Source organism: Anopheles nili, chromosome 2 (assembly GCF_943737925.1).
Source record: "Anopheles nili chromosome 2, idAnoNiliSN_F5_01, whole genome shotgun sequence".
NCBI lineage: Eukaryota > Metazoa > Arthropoda > Insecta > Diptera > Culicidae > Anopheles > Anopheles nili.
In genome coordinates this window covers 48,523,628-48,544,920 of record NC_071291.1, presented here as the reverse complement: position 1 = coordinate 48,544,920, position 21,293 = coordinate 48,523,628, and the positions used below count along the sequence as shown (strand labels likewise).

The 21,293-nt window shown below is 34.8% G+C and overlaps 3 protein-coding genes across 3 annotated transcripts; all 3 read left to right on the top strand.

Annotated features, from left to right (window-relative positions):
- The first annotated feature begins 367 nt into the window (after positions 1-367).
- Positions 368-2,041, top strand: LOC128720851 (transmembrane protein 164). Its single transcript, XM_053814551.1, has 4 exons — positions 368-934; positions 1,237-1,435; positions 1,515-1,615; positions 1,679-2,041. The coding sequence occupies exons 1-4, from the start codon at positions 368-370 to the stop codon at positions 2,039-2,041; spliced, it is 1,230 nt and encodes a 409-aa protein (XP_053670526.1).
- Positions 2,042-16,505: 14,464 nt separating this feature from the next.
- On the top strand, positions 16,506-17,396 carry LOC128724830 (leucine-rich repeat-containing protein 40-like). The gene is made up of 2 exons (XM_053818555.1): positions 16,506-16,525; positions 16,646-17,396. Exons 1-2 carry the CDS (start codon positions 16,506-16,508, stop codon positions 17,394-17,396), a joined length of 771 nt encoding a protein of 256 aa, XP_053674530.1.
- Positions 17,397-18,929: 1,533 nt separating this feature from the next.
- Positions 18,930-20,944, top strand: LOC128731352 (uncharacterized). Its single transcript, XM_053824464.1, has 2 exons — positions 18,930-18,966; positions 19,899-20,944. Exons 1-2 carry the CDS (start codon positions 18,930-18,932, stop codon positions 20,363-20,365), a joined length of 504 nt encoding a protein of 167 aa, XP_053680439.1. The 3' UTR covers positions 20,366-20,944.
- The last annotated feature ends 349 nt before the right edge of the window (positions 20,945-21,293 follow it).

The following is a 21,293-nucleotide window of genomic DNA, read 5'->3' as shown; positions in this document are numbered from 1 at the left end:
GTTTATTCATAAAAAATAACCCTATGTGTGCATAAAATCAAACAGTCAATGTGCTTGTTGGTAATTGAAAATAGTCTAACTATTATAATCCAATTTGTACCCATAGGTTGTTCGCATAGCAGAGGATAAGAAGAAAATGTAATTTAATTTTCGTTCATGCCATCTATTACTAATCACACTTTTGTTTTTGTTATTTCTGTGCTACGCTCTTTTTTTACAGTGCAGTGTTACCAGTAACCTATAGTTGAAAAGTCAAGAGGCCTACACCAACGTTTAAAGAGGCTGAATCGTGAGGTATGTATAGAGTTTCGATCAAATATTGACTGCAAGTGATAATGTTAATCCGCCTCAATTTTAGATGAACATAATGCATTTTGGCTGGGCATATGATGGCGTTAATGGTTCTGTACCTCGTAATACTGGCTCAGAGTGCGCAGATTATCTTTCACCCAGTCGTAAGCTGATAGAGACAGTTATATTAATACCACTCTGCTTAATCGCAATCAAGTGGTCTGTCGGTCGGCTGAAACCTATGAATTACCGGCAACCAGATAGAGCTACTGGTGCTCCGCAGAGTGTGAACAGGCTTCTCAGCAGCAGTAACCATAATCTGCAACACATACATTACCAGCGCCATCCCCTTGAATCGGATCCACGGGATCTACTAATGCCTCATCACCGGGAAAGATCATTCTCTTCAGCTTCGATCGCTAGTGGAATAATGGACGATTTTCGCTGTCAGCGATGTAGCCAACCAAGTACAATATCGGAACGAGGCACAAACATTTACGGGGAAATCCTCGCGCCTAGTTGGGGAAAGCAGTTTCTACTCGTAACAATGACGCTCACATTGGGTGTTGAGCTAGGTTTTAAATTCGCAACTAGGACTGTTATCTACATTTTAAACCCTTGTCATATTACTACAATCATTCAAGTAAGTATTTAATACACAGTATAGACATAAATAAATAAATAAATAAATATATATATATATATATATATATATATATATATATATATATATATATATATATATATATATATATATATATATATATATATATATATATATATATATATATATATATATATATATATATATATATATATATATATATATATTCTAATAAGGGTACTGAACACATCGAACAAATAATGGTATTTTACCGTTTAATTGCGAAAGAGTTTGCTATGTGGTCGATTACGTTGTACATTTACCTTCAAATTTTCTTGTAGATATATCTCTTGGCTTGCAATAAACCAACAAAGAGTAGCACAGTGCTCTTTCGTCTTCAAATGAATTTTTTGAATGGACCGTTACTAGCATTCATGTTTCCCGAAACGGATAGTCGTCAGTTACCGCTAGAAGCATCAATCTACTGGATTCAACATGCTCTCATGTGTATTATACCCATTTTTTTGCTCAAAACAGGAGGTTAGGATGAACACGCCAATGACAGACAGTACCAAACGTCTTCAAATTAAGCTAAGCAGTTATAATTTGTATGTTGCAGGAGTATACAATATGGAGCCTTTGAACGATTTTACTTGGAATATAATGGGTTACGCAACTGTTATAATCTATCATTTCGGAGTTCTGCAAGCTGCAGCCACTGTAAGCGTTCAATAAGTCGCATTTTAATTAAAAAAGATTAATGGATATAACATTTGTTTGCAGCCTGTTCAAGTGAACCTAAACCATATGCTGTGCCCAGCTCTAAAAGATCCCTTCGAAGGACCTAATTATAGAATATACGCCGTATTTCACGAAGCAATTTTATGCACACTTCTTTGCAAGCTTATAACTTTTATGTTTAGGCCAATGCCGCCACCAGTCCTAACCAATTCACCGTTCATTAAAAATGGACCTCCGGGCGATACAACTCCAATAATTTCAGCGTCTTCTATGGCTTCTTCTACATCGCTTCCGCCGCATCTAATTTCATCGTCGCGTCCCTCATCCAGATCATCATCACCAGCTAAATCTGCTTCGCTGCTACAGGAGAATAACATAATCATAAAAACGAGCAAGATTGATTAGTGAAAACATATTTAATTTTATTTGTTTTCTATAAACTGACTAAATCAGTTCAAACCCACTTTTTTGCCTATTGATTTGAATGGTTCAATACGTAGTATAGAATGTATAAATATTTGTTTATTTTGGACAATCGATATAATTGAAAATCCAAACATTAAGAAAATCCAATCCATTAAGTTTTGGTAACCTACAGCTATATTCAAGGATAACTCAATCTTATGCTGTCCTAAGTCCCAGGCCTTTTGACAAAATATAATTAGTCACAAAACATCACTCTTTCAAAACCGTAATCGCCTTTTCAAAATTGTCCTTTCGAATTTTACCATGACTGTTTTATCCATGCCACTTGGAAGATCGTAAACAGTTAAAATTCTATGGAATTTGTACGAAGCATGTAATGTACATGTTTATATAAAAAAAAACAATTCATTTTTATTTAGTTCTTTCCTTAAAATCATTATGAATTTTGCTGACACTTGTCCAACAAAATAATTTAAAATATTTGGTGTAGTTTATCATGTTCATATCAGATCAATGCTTGATCTTGTTTGTAGAAATATAAGCAATTTGACGTTTATATTAAATTATTAATTAGTTACTTGGTTGAGCTGGTTCCTTTTTCAAACACTCAAGTTCGCGTAATTGCCATCGTACAATTGTTGTTTATCAGTCAAATGCAATGCGTAAAACAGAGCAGCAACAGATGTATACTAAAATAATTGAAAATAATATAATCAATTGTTTTATTAGCTAAGCAGTTGATTTAAAAATGTAATACTTTAATCCAAAAGCCAAAATTTACGTTAAACATATTTTGTTTGTAAAGTTAACAGAATTAACTATTAAAATAATGCATAGCATTCATAGTTGATCCTTCGTGCAACCGATACTTTTTATTTTATTCAAAAATAAAGACACTGCAAAAGTACATCAAAAATGAATACTAATGTAAATCCATTAATGAAATTTCATAGAATTACAATCGTAAGATGATACACCTACCACGGTTGAAAATGTAGTGATCAAAATAGAACAATATTAGGAACATAAAAATAAAACAGATAGTAGTTATTCTAAAACCTTATGGGGACATATGACCAAAGGTTAATTGTTTCCACCGGTTAGATAAACTTTTTTTGCAATCAAAACTGAATTCATCTTAAATGATAGAGCTTAAATTTATAATTAACTAATGGCGAGGGTGCGTAACAATAGTAGGTTTTCTTTTTTAATTTTCTTCCAATGGTAAAGGTATTGATAAAACAACAAAGATAACAATGGAAGTTATAATTATTCCGAAAAAAGGATCATTAAAATGAATTAAGTCATTAGTTTTCTTATACTTAAACACTAGATAGTAGTATTATGATTTTAAAGGTGTATAGAGAACGTGTAATGGCTGTTTTGAAATTTCATGCTAAATTCACAAACTATCTTTTCATGTATGATTAATACGTTCTAAAAAATATATATATGTATTTTGCATAACATAATGTTGATGTTAATTTTATACTTACGCCGACGTCCTAGTAACCTGTAATAAAGTACACTTACTTATCATACGCTACAACCACTTAACCGCGGTCTGCTGCAAGGAAATTTGGAATCGTTCGCGGTCGAACGCAGTTGTCTAGCAACCACTAATCCTGGCCTTATAGTTGAACGTATCAACGCTATCAATTCAACTCAACTTAGGCACACCACATCTTTTCTGTTAAACACATGTGCATTAAAATATGTTTTTAATCTTCATACCATTTGTCATTGGTTTTAGTACAGTAACGAAATTTTAAGACAATTATCATTTTTTATCATTCTTTTTTATATTTTTGCAAAACCGCTTAAATTCATCGCTAACATTCAATTCATCTATTTCTGAGGTTACTGATCCGATTTGAGCATCGTGCACTAGATAATTGCTAGTGAATGAGACTATTAAAACTGGTTTTAAAAATGTATGAATGTAACGTCTGAGCTGTCCTAAGTGTGCGTTGTGTTACATAGAATTATGATACTGAATTCAAGAGTGATATTATTCAGTAGACGTAAACACAGCTATTGAAAATTAGCATTGACATGAAGAATGCGTGAGCGTTACGCTAACCTAGTGTACCAGTTCTGGCACGAGAGTGAGTAAGCGTCTGAGTGATGTCCATTGAGGTCAAAGAGTAATGCCGGCAGTAGCGCCAAAAAGGTCGAAAGATACATTTGATTTTTTGATCTACATTCTGCTAATTTTCGGAGGACAGTAAAAAGAGAAAAGATTAAAAAAGCGTTTTAATTTTACGATGGAGTGCTACTCTGTTGCTGTCAAAACAACAGCTTTTGCTAACACAATCGAATTGAAATAATCCCAGAAAAATAAATCTAATATATGCGAAATGCGAATGGAAAATAAACAATTGAAACGACAAAATTTGAAACGAAGAAAATTGTATTAGCTGATATTTACGTATTTCGTTCTTTCTTTTTACTTCATCATTATCATGACACATTTTAAACTTATCAAAACATTGGCATTTTCAGTAAACTTATAAAAACATCTGTAAAATTAAAAAAAATATTTGTTAAAACAATAACAAAAAATCCATTTCAATAGACATTTCTCAATTTTGAGATTCAATATTTTATAATTAATTTTTCACCGAGTTTACCACAATGCTTTAAAATGAAAAAAGGACACATTCCCATAAGCAAAACAGCAATAATTTATGTTTCAGATATTTTACTGAAGTACGTTTGTTACAGTAATTTTAATTTATGGAAAAAAACAAACTTATCCACTTTGGTTTTCATCCCCTTTTTTATCACCCTAAAGCATTATTAAGATGATCAGTGTACACACTCTCTGCGTAAAGTTTGAATTTAATTGACCAAAAATAAGTGAAGAAAAAGAACTGATGAAATTACTGGAGGACAACTTGACCAAATCCAAAACAAGGTTGAAAAAAAGCAAAGTGTGTGCATTACCTATTTCCACTTAGCCGTATTTAGGTACATTTTGTAAGAGCAATTGTTGATGCGTTCAATTCCATGAAGTAAAGCATGAGCACGAGGTCAATAAAATTACATTAGCTTGACAGGAAATTTTTATCAATTCGGTGTGCCTTCAAATTAAGCGTTCAAAATAGTAAACACCCAAAAAATATATGTACCACGCAAATACATAAAGATCATTTCACGCGGGCAGAACATTCTTAAATAATGAATAGGTTAAATAGTATGTTTTTTCAGCTACAGTTGTAAAACTCTACAGTATAGCCGACTTTTAACATATATTTTATCGAGGCATGCACGCACCTTTTAAGAAAATAAGCCATACGAAAATACAACTTCACTAAAGAAACTATGTCAATACGCATTACGAAATAAGTAATAAATTATATTGGTCCTACTACTTAGTACTCTTTTATGTTTTCTGAAAATCTAACAATAATCAAGTTATTCTAAAGTATTCAAAAATATGTCTAATGCGCTGCTCCGTTTAAAATTGCCAAAGTAGTGCAACTATTTCAAAATCAAACGTTTAGTGAATCGAACGGAAACGAACATTTCAGAAGCTACACAAAACTGATAATTGTAGTTTAATGATAAATGATTAGTAAAAATTGCAAAATTCAATCCACATATATTTACACATTTAGTACTGCTTCAGTATAAAAATAAACGCCTGACTGTAGATCAGCAGATCATAATAACAATTAAAAAATTATATTTTCACAACATAAGACGACATACGCAAATTGATTTTAAATCAACTGTTTAATCGGGTGGAATGTACATATATATAATCTACTGGACACAAGCAATCATTCATTAGAATTGAATAAATCAACAGACTTACGTTCTTGCTGTCTTGCAAACTCAATTGCAAATGAGATTCAACAGCAAAAAGATTTGCCACTATAAAGTTACGAAGCAAGTGACAGAGGAAAAAACATATAATAAATTGAAAAGAGTTACTGACGACTAATGTTTAAATGCTTTAAGAAAGAAATGTGTTTAATATCTGTAAATAAAAAACTAAAGGATTGTTTGTATGTTTACATCGTGCTGCGACCGATTGTCGCGAAAGGAGAACTGGGCGATTTTTGAGAGCGCCAAAGCAAGTATGTGCGGATAGACCAACGGATTCGATAGAATTCTATGCTGTGCGGTGTACTTACGCGTTTTTCCTATGTCCCCCGATACGATTTCGGAAAAATAATGTTGTGCATTGTTGCCGTGCGCCGCTGCCTGTGCGGCACTCACTACACGCAACGGAAGTGGTACCATAAGAACTGGGTGAGATTCTAATATCCGAAGGTGTTACGGCCAGGGTATAGGAAATAAGCAATTACGTTACCGAAAGGGTATCAGAATGTCCCAGCCCGTAGATATACGCAATCGGTCCCAGCCCGTAGATATACCCTGCACATCCTGTATCCATCATATACAAACCCTTTTTTATGTTACTTTTCCGGGTACTCCAGATTTTTGTTCCGCCAGTCAGGCGCCAAGCAGCAGCTTCTTTCATAAAACACTAATTCATCCTGGAAATCCCTTAACATTGTTTATGGAACAGAGTTTCACCGGATTGTATGGGTAGCGCTCGTTCCTCGCTGCGCTAGGACTCCGGGTGCAAACCTCAATCACCCAAGCCTATTTTGTTATCCTTCCTCTAACCACCAACGGTCAAGATCGACGCCACGGGCAAATATAAATACAGACAAGAAAATCAGGGAAAATATACACTGGACATCTTCCTCTCCAACATGGAAAACATCGAGACACCAGTCACCCTGACGGCCCTACCTTCGAACCACATGCCAGTGGTCTTGGACATCCAGGACTTCGCGACGCAAGCCAGGAGGCAGCAGCTTAACTACCGGGCGGCCAACTGGAGCAACTTCAAGCGGAAGCAGTGACAACCTCGACACGGGAGCACCCCTTACGACGATGGAGGACATCGACGCAGCCATTACTAGCCTCGTAAGTAGCTTAAGGGTAGCCGAGAATTGTAGCTACCGTAAGTAGCTTAAGGGTAGCCGAGAAACACCTCATAAAGTTGCGAAACTCTATGAGGCGTCGCTTCCAGCGATCAGGAGATAGGGCCCAATACCAGGCGTTTAGGCGCCTTGGTAAGGTAGTTAGGAACAGATTAAATCAAGCTAGGAATGATCCCTTTTCGAAGGAGATCAGTTCCATGCACAAAAACTCTCGCCCTATATGGCGAGTAGCTAAAGTGCTGAAGAATAGGCTTAGGTCTATTCCCCCCCTGGTTGAAGCCCCAAATAGGAGCTTCACCCCTGTTGAAAAGGTTTAGTTATTCGCTGAACATTTTGCTTACTCTCATCGAGTGAACGACACGATGCCTAGTCCACACGACGCCGTTGTTAGCAACAGCATCCGTGAACTAGCATCGGCTCCTTGTTTTCTTCCTGACACTGACCGGACCTCCTTGGGTGAGGTCCAGGCACTCATAAAGTACAGTGTCGTATTTAAAGCTTTTGGACCTGACAACATTTTTAACTTGATGTTTAAACATGTTGGCCATGGAGCTATGAGCTTTTTAACCAGCATCTTTAACAGATGTCTGGAACTGGGATATTTTCCTTTACAATGGAAACTTGCAAAAGTCGTTTCAATACGGAAACTAGGGAAGGATCCTTCCCTAGTCTCAAGCTACCGTCCGATCTCCCTCTTGCCTGCCATAAGCAAGATTTTTGAGTGGGTGATTTACACTCGGATGGAAGCCCACTGCTCCGACAACAACACGTTGACGGCTGTGCAGTTTGGTTTTAGAAGAAGACACTCTACAGCTCACCAGCTGCAGCGTGTCTTGAATGTCATTAATGACACAAAACTGTGTGGAAAGTCTACTGCGATGGCCCTTCTGGACATCGAAAAGGCTTTGGACAATGTGTGGCACGATGGCTTATTGCATAAGCTTCGTGTCCAGCAATTTCCGACGTACTTGGTGAGAATCATTCAGAGCTATCTGAGTTCTCGTACGTCGGTTGTACATATAGGGGGGACAATGTCCGCTTCCTATCCCAACTGTGCTGGCGTTCCACAGGGGAGTGTTTTAGGACCACTCCTTTACAATTGTTTTACATCGGATATTCCCGACTTGGCTGTTAATACGCAGTTGTCCTTGTATGCAGACGACACTGCCTTTATGTACTCCTCTCTAAATCTGAAGTCCCTCCGTGGAGGACTTATTGTCTACCGCCAAGTCATCTTGCCGGTGCTGATGTACGGATCCAATGTTTTTAGCAATTGCTCAAACAAGGATAGGCTAGTAGTGCAGAGAATTCAGAACAAGTTTCTGAAAATGATTCTCAATTTGCCTACTAGATACCCCACCAGGGACCTGCATCTAGATGCAGGGATCCCTTTGACAAGTGAGCGCTTTGAAGCCGTTTTCATGCGTCTCAAACTCACCTCCCGGAATTCAACCTCTGCGTTGATCCGGAATCTTTTTTAAGGTGATTTTTTGAGTAGTATGTAGCTAGGTTGTAGGTATTTTCATAGTTTTAAGTTATATTAAGGTTAAAGTGGGGTTCGCCCCGATAGATGGCCATGCGCTATCCTCCTTGAGCTTTTATGCTGCGAAACAATCATGTAGAGACAGCTTAGGAAGTTCACGTATGTTTTATATCTAGATAAAAATGTAACGGCTCAGAGCCACTCTCTAGCGTAGACACTCCAAGGAGCAGGGAACCTGGATAAGTTATCAGATAAGATGACAATATGTATGTTAGCATTTTAAGTGTAATAAACACAACACATTTTAAATTCTTAAAAAAAATCAGGGAAAATATAGTCACTTACAAAACTCCATCGTGTGCGCCTCGTGATAGAGAAAATCATTATTCTAAATCAAAACTCTTGCAACTTCATTTAAATATTTCCGGAGTCGATGAAAACATTTAAAAATTCTAAAGAATTTTCCAACATACCACCTCGTTATGCGAAACCCCAGGGTATTTATCTGAGGACATTCCTAGCAATTATAATTTGAAACAGCAAAAACATACTTTTGACAACCTCAAAAAAAGACAAAATTATTTCAAATCTTTTTATTTCAAAGGAAATTTCAAAACGCTAATGGAAATTTTGGATTGACTTTTTAATGGATGAAGACGATAGAATACGGGTAGATTTAAATCTAGATAAAATCCACCATAACGAGGAGAAAATCAGAAACACTATTCAGTTCCAGATATCGGCTCTAGGAAAAATATACCCGTTCGTAAACCAGACAAGCACTCAAGTGAACGAAACAGCTTCGTCACTGATAACCAAATTCAATTTATTACGAACAACAGTCGAAAACTATAGAAACATCACAAATGGTTTGAAAACTCAACTCTAGAAAAACAAGCGCCTACTTTATTTAATTGCATCCGTTAATCAACTATTAGCTAAAATATAAAAAGATCAAAATATCTTTCTAAACGTTATACAAAAGAAGGAACAATTTCAAACCATTTTCTATGTATTAGGTACCGACTTTGAAGATAAATTGGTTAACAAAAGTTATGATATGATCCCTAATAGTTTAACAATTCCCGAAGATGATTTGCTTATTAAATTGGTCGATTTTGAAATAACACTTAAGCAAAATTATGACTTACAGTTTTTATTTAAAACTAGCTGATAAACCCGATTTCATTCGGGTCGATTTAGTTTGAGGAAAAATAAAGGGGCATTTTTACGTATGCTTGGGTAATTCAATTTTTGATGTCCTTTTTATTTTTTTCTTATTTAGTTGTATTCATTCTATAAACGTTATTCTCAACCGCGTACACCCGGGATAAGGTGCCCTTTCACGGTTCGGAGAAGGAAATGTCTTCCAACCAATGTGAATTGCAGTTTACTTTAAGTTTAGACTTAAGATAATAGTTATAAGCAATACGGCCTGGCCGTCATTAATGAATAAAAAAAAATAAACGTTATTCCTAGCTTCGTCTTTGAAGGTTTTCTATTTCAATCAATTCATCTCTCGCTGGTCCTCTAGGCATATCCCTTCCAATTGGTTGTACCTGGCTCTTTCAAAATATCGTTCACTGTTTTATAACAAATCGAGCCTTTTAACCATCTTAGCTATGAAGAAAAGGATTTTTTTCAAGAAAAGGATTTTTTTTATAAAATCCTTTCTTCTCTTGTTGTTTCACAACTTCCATTTAGTTTCATAATCTTTCGCATTTTGCACGTCATCAAATTAGTAAAACATATTTTTTATGCCTTGTGTTTTCCTCTTTAATTCTTTCGGAAATACTTTTTTATACAGTATCATTTGTCTTGGATCCGTCACATAAATTTATTTACATAGCAATGAGGAAATGTAGCATGTTGTTCCATCCTGAGCATGTATGACGTTCAAAATCTTTCTACTTTTCTAGCACTTATTCTTATTTTGTCACTGAAGCTACCTGGAAATAGTTTTCCATTTTCCTTTATATTTGATCTGTATTGCTGTTCTCTTTCAAAACTTCATTTCATGTTTGTAATAATTACGCTCTGAAATCGATATTTAAATTTATTACACCAACCACATTTCCAACGCTACTCAACACAATTAAAAACTGAATCTTACTGAATAACGGCATAGCGCTATGTGTTGCAAAATATTGTACACTTTTAAATGTAAACATGCATGAGAAGAAAATGAGTTGACTTTCTAAGCCCAGTTTAGTGTCTAAATAAATTTTTGAAGAGAGAAAAGTTGCAGGAAACTGGACTGTTTGTTGACGACTTTACATTTTTGTTAATTTCTTTTATTCTGATAATGGAAATTCCTTTCCCGACCATAATGTAAAAGTCACTTGTAAAAAAGAATAAACAAAAAACCATTTTTATCATTGAGCGATATTTGAACATACCAATAAATTAGATTTCCATCCACCCATTTCCGCATAGCAGAATATAATATTTTATAACTTGTTGTATAGACTGTGTTAAGGCGTACATGAAAAGTTGTTGTTAAATTTGACGATATTTGTTACTTTTGGCATTTTTTTTTTCAATATTCCGAGCAGGGATTGTATGCCGTTCCACGAATTTGTCTCCAACCGGGAGAGCTGCAACGTCCCATTCTAATTTTCCAGTAAATATTGACATTTTTAAGAATTTGCCTCAATTCATTTAAATCAGACATGATTGCCATGCTTGACCATATCTTCCAATACTCTAATAGGAACAGCTCGTTTGGGAGCTCTTGTTTTTAAAATTTTGTGTATACAGAATCATCCTCACCTAAAATCATCCGGACCAAGCTTTATTGCTATGGCCGAATTATTTTCTTGGTAATACAGACAGGAGGTTCTTTGGAAACCTCCCTTTGTTTCCCACTGGCGTAAATAAATCTTCGTCGCGTTATGAATAGGAAGAAGCATTTGTAGCGTGTTTCAATCGAATTGGGTGCCATGTGTATTTTTCAATATTTTTTATGTATTTGGTAGAGGGAGAGGGACAACCATTTGGTTATCCGCTTGTAGAACTGAAATTTAGAAAGTCTTTGTATTAAGTGATAAAATTATAGTTGATTTCGACGACATATGTATTTCAAAGTGATATTTTATGATTTGTTAAACGGGGTGGGGGTGGGGGGGGGGATTGTATGACAGCCCCCCTTTGTTCTTCATTGAAGAGGCTGAAATTTTGCCGGGGTTGATTTAAACTAATATAACATCTATGTACCAAATTTCAGCCAAATCGGGCGCCATTTATAATTTTAAGCGGATAATATTCATTTTTTATAGGGGTAGATTGTATGGGAGCCACCCTTTGTTCCTCATTGAGATGGCTCAAATTTCGCGAGTATAACTGTTTAGTAATGAAACGTTTATGCTTCAAGTTTCAGCAAAATCGGGCAACGCCTATAATTTTAACGGATAATATTCACTTTTTGGAGGGGGGGTTGTATGGGAGTCCCCCTTTTTTCTTCATTGAGGAGGCTGAAATTTTGCCAGTATTTGTTTAAAGTAATAAAACATCTATGTACCAAATTTCAGCCAAATCGGGCGTCATTTATAATTTTAAGTGGATAATATTCATTTTTTGAAGGGGGGGTTTGCATGGGACCCCCCCTTTGTTCCCCATTGAAATGGCTCAAATTTTGCGAGTATTAGTTTTTAGTAATGAAACGTTTATGCACCAAATTTCAACAAAATCGGGCTACGACTATAATTTTAAGCGAATAATAATCACTTTTTGGAAGGGGGGGTTGTATGGGAGCCCCCCTTTGTTCTTCATTGAGGAAGCTGAAATTTTGCCAGTATTCGTTTAAAGTAATGAAACATTTATGCTTAAATTTCAGCTTAATCGGGCATCATTTGTATTTTTAAATGAATATTCACGAATTGGGGTTGTATGGGAGCCCCCCTTTTGGGGGGCTCTAAAAAAAAAATCAAACGCCTAAATCCGAGACCATTATGCACCTATGTACCAAGTTTGGTGCAAATCGGTTCAGTGGAAACCCCATTGAAGCGCGCGCATAGGCACATATATATATATATATATATATATATATATATATATATATATATATATATATATATATATATATATATATATATATATATATGTATATATATATATATATATATATATATATATATATATATATATATATATATATATAAAATATATATATATATATATATATATATATATATATATATATATATACATATATATATATAAACATACAAACATTCATTTTTATTTATAAGATCCTATTAGTTTATTGCGAAATATACACCACGAAAAAAATTACAGTAGCACCGCATCTGAATGGATCAACAGTTACAATGATCGAAATTACAATCAAAAATGTCAAAAATGTACCCAATTTCAAAAGTATAAAGTTTGTAGTTTAACAACACCTCGAGAAAATTTTAAAACCCTGGAACTTTACGCTACAAACGTGTTTTTCCACAATAGTCACGACATTTGGTTCGCAATAGGCGAGCATTACACATGGAAATTTTTAACACCTATAAAGACAGCGCTAAATATGAAACGAGGACAACATTCATCGACACTATTTGTAACTGGCACAGGACAAATCAAAATTGACCCTAATATGACTGTGGAAATAGACAATGTTAAAAAAATGTATAACGAAAACGTTACGAAAATAAAATTCATATCCAATTTATTCCATGCTAGATAAAGAAAAACTTTTTTACTTAGGTGTCGAAATAAACGCCCTAAATCAGCATCCAACAGTACTAGAAAATCTGGCATATATATCTTACTAGTACCCATGGTGGTTTTCAAACAACGACGGTTTTAATTAGTTTATGCGTAATAGGAACGGTGGCGGGCTGTTTAAGAGGAAAAATGTCCTGCTGTTCTCGTCAATACACCGTCGCTCAAAACAAAAAAGGAGTCAAAAAGCATTCGGAGACACAAGAAATAGACATGATAGAATTACCAGCACAGTGCACCGCAAACAGCAATACAGACAATCAAAATGACTGTACAACTCAGTTAACAGAAAATTTGAAACCAATAGAAGTTTGCTCCTATAAGGGTAGAAGAATAAGGCAAATAGTAATTTAAAAAAATAGTAGGAGGATTTAGTGTAAACTAGACGCTAAACGATAGAAGAAAATCCTTTACACCATGGCTTGAGGTGATCAACGAAGTTAAAATGGACTTACGCTACGTATATGATTGACGAAGTAGAGGATAAGATGGCGCAACGGAATTGAGAGACGGCGTAAAGACGGGTCGACAGCACAAACAAAAAATTGAGGACATAGATGACAATTGGGAGACACTGAGCAATAGTGGTGAAGATGGGAGTCCACATTATCAGAAGGCGCGATGGATATGTCATGGCCGAATGGTTTGGCTTGCAAAAAAGAGGTATCCACGAGTGATACAAGACCGAACAAAATTTATTCCCTGCCAGCCATCGTCTAGCTGAGCTCAAGATCAAGGTCGTAACACCGAATGCACCATAGAGTCAACCACACCTGATAAACGATCCGAGTAATGGACTGAATGACGGGGAAACAGCCGAGATGCTACTATTTTGTTTTTGACATGTACTACTGTTCACCCTTTAGCGTTGGCTAAAGACGTGAATTTAGTTCCCAAGAACTCCCAACATAAAAACATCCTCCCCGTTCTTTAACAGAATACATCTATTACATAGTCTCGATTGCCCACATCACCATCACCATTCGAGTCAACTTATAGATCTGACGTGCCAAAAAAATAGGTCCCTCTTTCTCATCGGCCGTACCATTTCGTGACTGAGTACTGACGAGCGCGAGATTCAACAAGCAATGGTGTAAAGATAGAAAAAAAAATAAGTGTAAGGGGGTTAAACGGTCACACCGTATGGTAGTCATAATTTTTATAAGGCGTAGGCATAAATAGAATAGTTGTTAAATCGATCGCGCGGTCACACCGCACTTTAGGCTTAATTATCTAGATCAAAATTATTCTACATTTGTAAGTAAAATCGTTGGCATGTATCTCGGGCCAAGATCGGGGTTGATTTAAACTAATATAACATCTATGTACCAAATTTCAGCCAAATCGGGCGTCATTTATAATTTTAAGTGGATAATATTCATTTTTTGAAGGGGGGGTTTGCATGGGACCCCCCCTCTGTTCCCCATTGAAATGGCTCAAATTTTGCGAGTATTAGTTTTTAGTAATGAAACGTTTATGCACCAAATTTCAACAAAATCGGGCTACGACTATAATTTTAAGCGAATAATAATCACTTTTTGGAAGGGGGGGTTGTATGGGAGCCCCCCTTTGTTCTTCATTGAGGAGGCTGAAATTTTGCCAGTATTCGTTTAAAGTAATGAAACGTTTATGTACCAAATTTCAGCTTAATCGGGCATCATTTGTATTTTTAAATGAATATTCGCGAATTGGGGTTGTATGGGAGCCCCCCTTTAGGGGGGCTCTAAAAAAAACAAAAATCAAACGCCTAAATCCGAGACCATTATGCACCTATGCACCAAGTTTGGTGCAAATCGGTTCAGTGGAAACCCCATTGAAGCGCGCGCATAGGCACAAATATATATATATATATATATATATATATATATATATATATATATATATATATATATATATATATATATATATATATATATATATATATATATATATATATATATATATATATATATATATATATATATATATATATATATATATATATATATATATATATATATATATATATATATATATATATATATATATATATGTATATATATATATATATATATATATATATATATATATATATATATATTTATATATATATATAATATATATATATATATATATATATATATATATCTACATTCAATTTATTGTGAATTTATATTATTGGCAGCAATTTCGATTTCCAGTTACGGTTTGGTTATCGTTTGAACATATCTACGTATACGTAGCTAAACTTGGAACCCAATAAAGCAGCTACGCAAACGGAAGTTATCAACTTTATTGTTACTACACATGCGATTTTAAATGGTTTCCTTCCTATTAACCAACACACAGCGCTAAGCACACCATCTCCAGAAATATACTTGTTAGCTGCAAAAGTCGTGTAACAGCACTTTGACAGAAACAATAAATACCAAACATTATCTGGTTGGTAATTGATATGTGGGAAAAACAATTCATCACAGGTTAAAAGTAACAGATTTATAGATATATTATACACAAAGTAATATTTTTTTCATATAGCGACACTTCATAGCAGTGGATAGATTGAAAATTAGTCGATAAGTTATGTGATTTTTAAAGTTATTAAGTTAGTTTATGGTTAGTTTTAGTTATAATTTTGTTAAAAAAAAGTCCTAACGTATGTTTTACTAGTTTAATGAATGTATTTGTTCTTGTAATACCACATTCTCAGCAATGAGGAAAATTAAATTGATTTTTTTCCATTAATATCTTCCGCGTTCGACACACGACGCACATCATTAAACAGAGCAAGTTTTTAAGACGCGAACTCGTCGTTCGAGCAACTGCCAATTGGCGCGCAAAAGTCAATAAAAGACTAATAAATGAATGGATAGGTCTGTGCAGGCAACACCTAGGTGACTTCACATGACCTGCGGTTCTGCTCATTTTTCTCTACGAACATATGACAGAAAATGTGTTCTGGATATACCTTTGTTCTTGTGCAGTACATGTGGTATAGGATCTGATACGATCAGAGTTAAAACGGACAGATATGACGAAGATCATCATCTATGTGTTGCGTAAATCGAGTACAGTCGGTCAGTATGTCTAGCGCTGTGTCTAGATGCTGGGTTAGAACCATTAGTCTCGAGTGACCTATTGTATAAAGAAACTGGAGGAAATAGAGAATGAAGAAACAGATTGGCATTAGCATTGCAAGCAAACAGCAATAATACTTATCGTTTGCAGTGTAAGTCAATGTTCTATCTTTAGTCAGAGAATGGCAACAGTTCAGTGCGGAAGCATGGCTAGTAGTGCCATATTGTAAGTTATTAGTGCAAAGTTGAATTAACAACAATAATTGGCAATGAATACATCTATCCAAAAACTAACAAATGAAATACATATTACACAGTTTATTGAAATTGACTTATTTCTCCCAAGTACTTTTTTGGCCGTTGGATCACTATGTGCGATCGTGGAGGGTCGCTTTAGCCATGTAGCTTGCCAGGTGGTTGAAAATAAATGGTGCACCGTACAGAGACTCCGAATTTCTGCCCGCACTGACGTCCGCGGGCTAGTGTTTCCAGATGATCAATATGAAAAGATTCGTATCGGACAGTATTACGACTTTGTGAACACCGATAGTACGATCGTAATATTTTCCGGGGAACTATTCTATCGCATGAGACGTGTACGATATTTACAAATGAACGGTGTCCGTATGGTAGGAATCGATATACCAGACACTGTCATCGAGCTTGATGTAGCTGATAATTGGTTGTCACGTGTTTACGTGGATCCAGATAAGAGTTATGCAATGCGGAAGCTAAGCATGCGCAACAACCTTCTAACTAGCATCAAAAGTTTGAAATATCTCAACCTGCTTGAAGATGTAGACCTTAGTGGAAACATGCTGCACACAGTGAACTTAGACGTATTTTCGTTTATGCCATACATCCGAATTATCAACCTAGCACGTAATCGAATCTCCAGTGCAACTACCGGCAATGGCGTCATTTCACTTGGATACCTAGAAGATGCAAATCTTGCAGAAAATTTGCTTTCTAAATTAGATATAGGAGTATGGCTATTTCCTTCTCTGCGTACGTTGAATCTAACTGGAAACCCCATCAAACGTCTAAATCTCTCTAATCAACAGTCTTTTCCTCGCTTGAAAAGTATTCTTCTATGAGCGATGTTACAGACACGTATTATCGATGTGTATTATCATGTACTGAAAGTATATTATGTTTGAAATGTCATAGTGACTAAAAGATTCCTTTAATGATACATTCAAATCGTAAATTAAAAATATAAATAAAGAGAAATATAAATAAAACTGTTGACATCATTAGCTGTTATAAAAATATCAGTAAAATCAATGCCATCAATTTTGAAAAACTCTTTTTATATCTAGCCATACAATGTGATTTAATCAATGAGTTTCAGTGATTTCCATTTAAAACTTTAGATTGAATAAACAAGCATATAACGTATTATTATTTTATTTATATATTACAACAACACTGTTCATGCGTAACATTTTATGTGAAAGAATAAACAAGCCATGTAAAACCTTCATTATACATCTTACTTTATTGCCAGTCAAGTAGTTTTATTAATTAGTTATTAAAGAAACTATCAACTCAAAAACATCCTAAGACAATAGGATCTATGGAATGGAATTTCTAAACCCAGCAAATAAATTGTATGATGTATCATATATACTGTTATGACCATCATGTCATCATAAGCATGTTTTTTTTATCAATCATGATTTAACTGAAACAACATGAAAACAAATTAGCATTTTTATTGCTATGTACACTTCCTTCACGAAAACTTTCCGCTCGCATCGACTCATTTTATCAATTTGCATCTATTTAAAATACTTCAGACATACACGAAAAGTGCATGGTAACTAACGTTATGTAAAATGAAACACAAACTCAAATAAAATTATACAAGTAATGATGTTATAAGCCATCACCCTACCAACAGCAGCAATCCTCTATTGATCATAATTTTCAACAAATGAGCAGCTTACTGGCGACAGTCTGACTGGCCCTGTATGGAAAACAATAATCCAATTGAAATTTGTTAATTTGATCAACAAACCTCAAGACAAGCTCAAAGGATGTCATTGTAAGTCATTGGTAGCAGAGATAGCAACATTCCCAAACAAATCCATACTATTGGAACATTTGCCTTAGCTGAGGTTCATATGGAAAGTTTTCTCAAAATGCATGATGCCAAAGAAATAACAGTAGAGAGATTGGAGTCTAGCTGAGAGATTGCGCGGGAAAATTCAAAATGTTTTACACGCAATTATGACGTCATATCGATTTCCCTTCTCCCTTTCTTCTCCCAAACCATTTTCTCCAGCACCCTTCTACTACATCGTGCGTGGTAACCAAGCACGATGATAAAAGTTTCAGAGAGTAAAGCGTGTCTGTATCCGTTATCACACAAACGCAAAACAATCCAGTGTATAAATACCGCTGGCTGATCTGCCAGGAAGCTTAGTTTTTCACTAGACGTGCAGATAGCAGCAACAGATATAAAATTTAAATAATTTAAAATATTCTGTCGAAATGGGTGAAAGTGATTAGGATTCATTATTTTACAAAATCTTCACACTGTAGTACTAACGAAATATAAATATTAAAAGTTATTCTCAGTTGAATTGACTCGCATTTGAACTGGAGGAAAATAAAAAAGCATTATGAATTCTGCGGCATATATATCCATCATACTTGGATGTGAGTATAATTTGGTATGAAGAAAATACTACTTCGTGAGAAATACAAATTTCAAATAAAATCAAGCATTAAAAACAACTTTACAATATAAGTTTCATCATTTATGAAAACAAATCGTATTATTGTCTTTAGATATACACTGCAAAAATTAAATACAAATCAATACAGAAAAATATAAATTGAACCAAGAAAAATTACCATCCAACAGTTTTATAAATAGCTATTGTTATAAAATTTATAACTACTTCAAAATTTCTTATATGCCCAAAGTAAAGATTAATAAAGCAAGACTGGAAAAAAGCTAAAATTCAAAAGTTATAAAGTAAGACTGAAAAAAAAGAAATTAAAAAAATCAAAAGAGTTCAAAAATCATAAAAACAAAACATTTCATCAAATAGCTTATTCACAGCTTTCCCAAACTAGCTTTCCTTAAAGTTCTTCTAGAAGCTAAGAGAATCATTTTATAACAAATGATTCATTTAAAGTGTACTTCACCTTAATCATACAGAAATAATAAAAAAGATGTATAATAAATGACAAAATTGGATTACCTAAATTTTCAAATATAAATTACGCATTGAGTTGGGATAAAAACCTAGAAAATGTCTAAAATTATTTATTTTTGTTTGATCCTCATAGTTTTCTCATTTTCATATAATTGCTACGTTCAGGAGCTAGAGGGCATCCATATATTGGAACAGAATTTCTTAAAGAGAAGCTCGAAATGATTACCATTCGTTCAAACCCATCAAATGTACAATAAATTTTAATTGTAACTCACATTGTAGAAACCTATGGAATTGTAATTGATTAAAATTTTAGCACCCACAAATGCTCGCCTCGTGGCCTGGTAGATGGTCATAAATCGTCGATATTATCATTTATCATTTTAGTGGCCATCTGTAACAAATATTACACTCTGTTTCTTTCAGCTTGCGTACTATGGGTGGCCTGCTCATTTCCAGTGGCACTATCTTGCGATTCGTGTGGTCGGGAGTGTGCATCGGCTTGCGGGACACGTCATTTTCGTACATGCTGTTTCAATTACCTACGTAAGCGCAGTTCACCGCCTCCAGAAGGGCCAATGGAATACGATAAACATTTGGAATTGTGGCATGCATCGAAGCCGATGAGACAAAACCCTCCAATGAACCGACGGTACCTTAGCGACCTCTTGTTCAAAAATGTAGACAATGATATGGATTATCAGTATATACCGATTAAAGGAAGCAATCATTTAGTGCTTGACAAATTCCGACCCACGGCACTCAGCATTTCTGCTGGAGAAACTTCTGCACATTCCCTCGAAACAGATGGAATAAGAAGTATGGAACGAAGTAGTGAAAAATCGTCCGAAGAGTCTCAAACCGGCCGAGTACCGTTACTATATGAATCTTAAACATCTTTTGCTACAATTGTTAGTTTTACTTAATGATGTTTAACGGTTGGTAGAAGTTAGATTCTTAAACATAAATTACCAGTATTTTCGCATTTTTTTTGCAGCGTATTTGATGTTCGACCACAAACAAACATTTAGGCTGGGTAGGTGTAGGTTTCAAGTCGAAGATCAAACTCTACGCTAGCAAAACATTATACTCACATGAATTCCAAACCCAATATCAATATTTCCACCTACACCCTTCTATATCAAAGCAACGCAATGAAACCATAAAACACAACCGTTAATTAAATAATTAAAATTATTCACGCGCATTCTGTTCAGTAAATACGTAGTATTCAATTGGCTTCACAACAGGTTACAGACATCGGTTTATGATTGGTTACATTTTAAGGTAACCTCTCGACAACAATGCACTCTTTTAGAGACAAAAACATATGTGAAAGTCGAAGAAGATAACCTCTAACAACTTTAAGAGATGCTGGTAGGGATTTGACGTGTTGAAGTTTGTAAACCGATTATAAAATGTAATTTATGTAGTTAAATGCAATAAAGTGAGTACTAGTGTGGTCAAAATTATATTTTGTTGATATTATTTGCATTGCTTTTGTATTCACAGTTTTCCACCTTACTTTTAATGTAGTATAATTTACCTTTGCTATTATTATGAAATCTTTTCGTCTGCCAAAAGTGTGAAATGTTTTCGTCTGCCAGTACTTTTGAGAACATAGTCATTGATTCATTTAAACGCCAACCTAGCTCTGTTGGGTAGCAAAAGACTTAGGAGCTGGCAAGAATTGCGAAAGACCTCATTGTAGGTTAAACGGCTGAACTACAAGAATTTGAGAAGTACCAACTTCGACCGTTGAACTTTAATGTGTTGCAATAGTAGTTCATGTTGCTGTTGATCAAGATAAGGATCTCATCT

What these genes read in the sequence shown, in the direction of transcription:
- LOC128720851 (XM_053814551.1), top strand. Translation starts at nt 368, where the DNA reads ATGCATTTTGGCTGGGCATATGATGGCGTTAATGGTTCTGTACCTCGT. An exon ending in ATATTACTACAATCATTCAA is followed by an intron (nt 935 to 1,236) that starts GTAAGTATTTAA and finishes ATTTTCTTGTAG; the next exon opens with ATATATCTCTTGGCTTGCAA. An exon ending in TTTTTTGCTCAAAACAGGAG is followed by an intron (nt 1,436 to 1,514) that starts GTTAGGATGAAC and finishes TGTATGTTGCAG; the next exon opens with GAGTATACAATATGGAGCCT.
- LOC128724830 (XM_053818555.1), top strand. Translation starts at nt 16,506, where the DNA reads ATGGCTAGTAGTGCCATATT. An exon ending in ATGGCTAGTAGTGCCATATT is followed by an intron (nt 16,526 to 16,645) that starts GTAAGTTATTAG and finishes ATTTCTCCCAAG; the next exon opens with TACTTTTTTGGCCGTTGGAT.
- LOC128731352 (XM_053824464.1), top strand. Translation starts at nt 18,930, where the DNA reads ATGAATTCTGCGGCATATATATCCATCATACTTGGAT. An exon ending in TATATCCATCATACTTGGAT is followed by an intron (nt 18,967 to 19,898) that starts GTGAGTATAATT and finishes TGTTTCTTTCAG; the next exon opens with CTTGCGTACTATGGGTGGCC.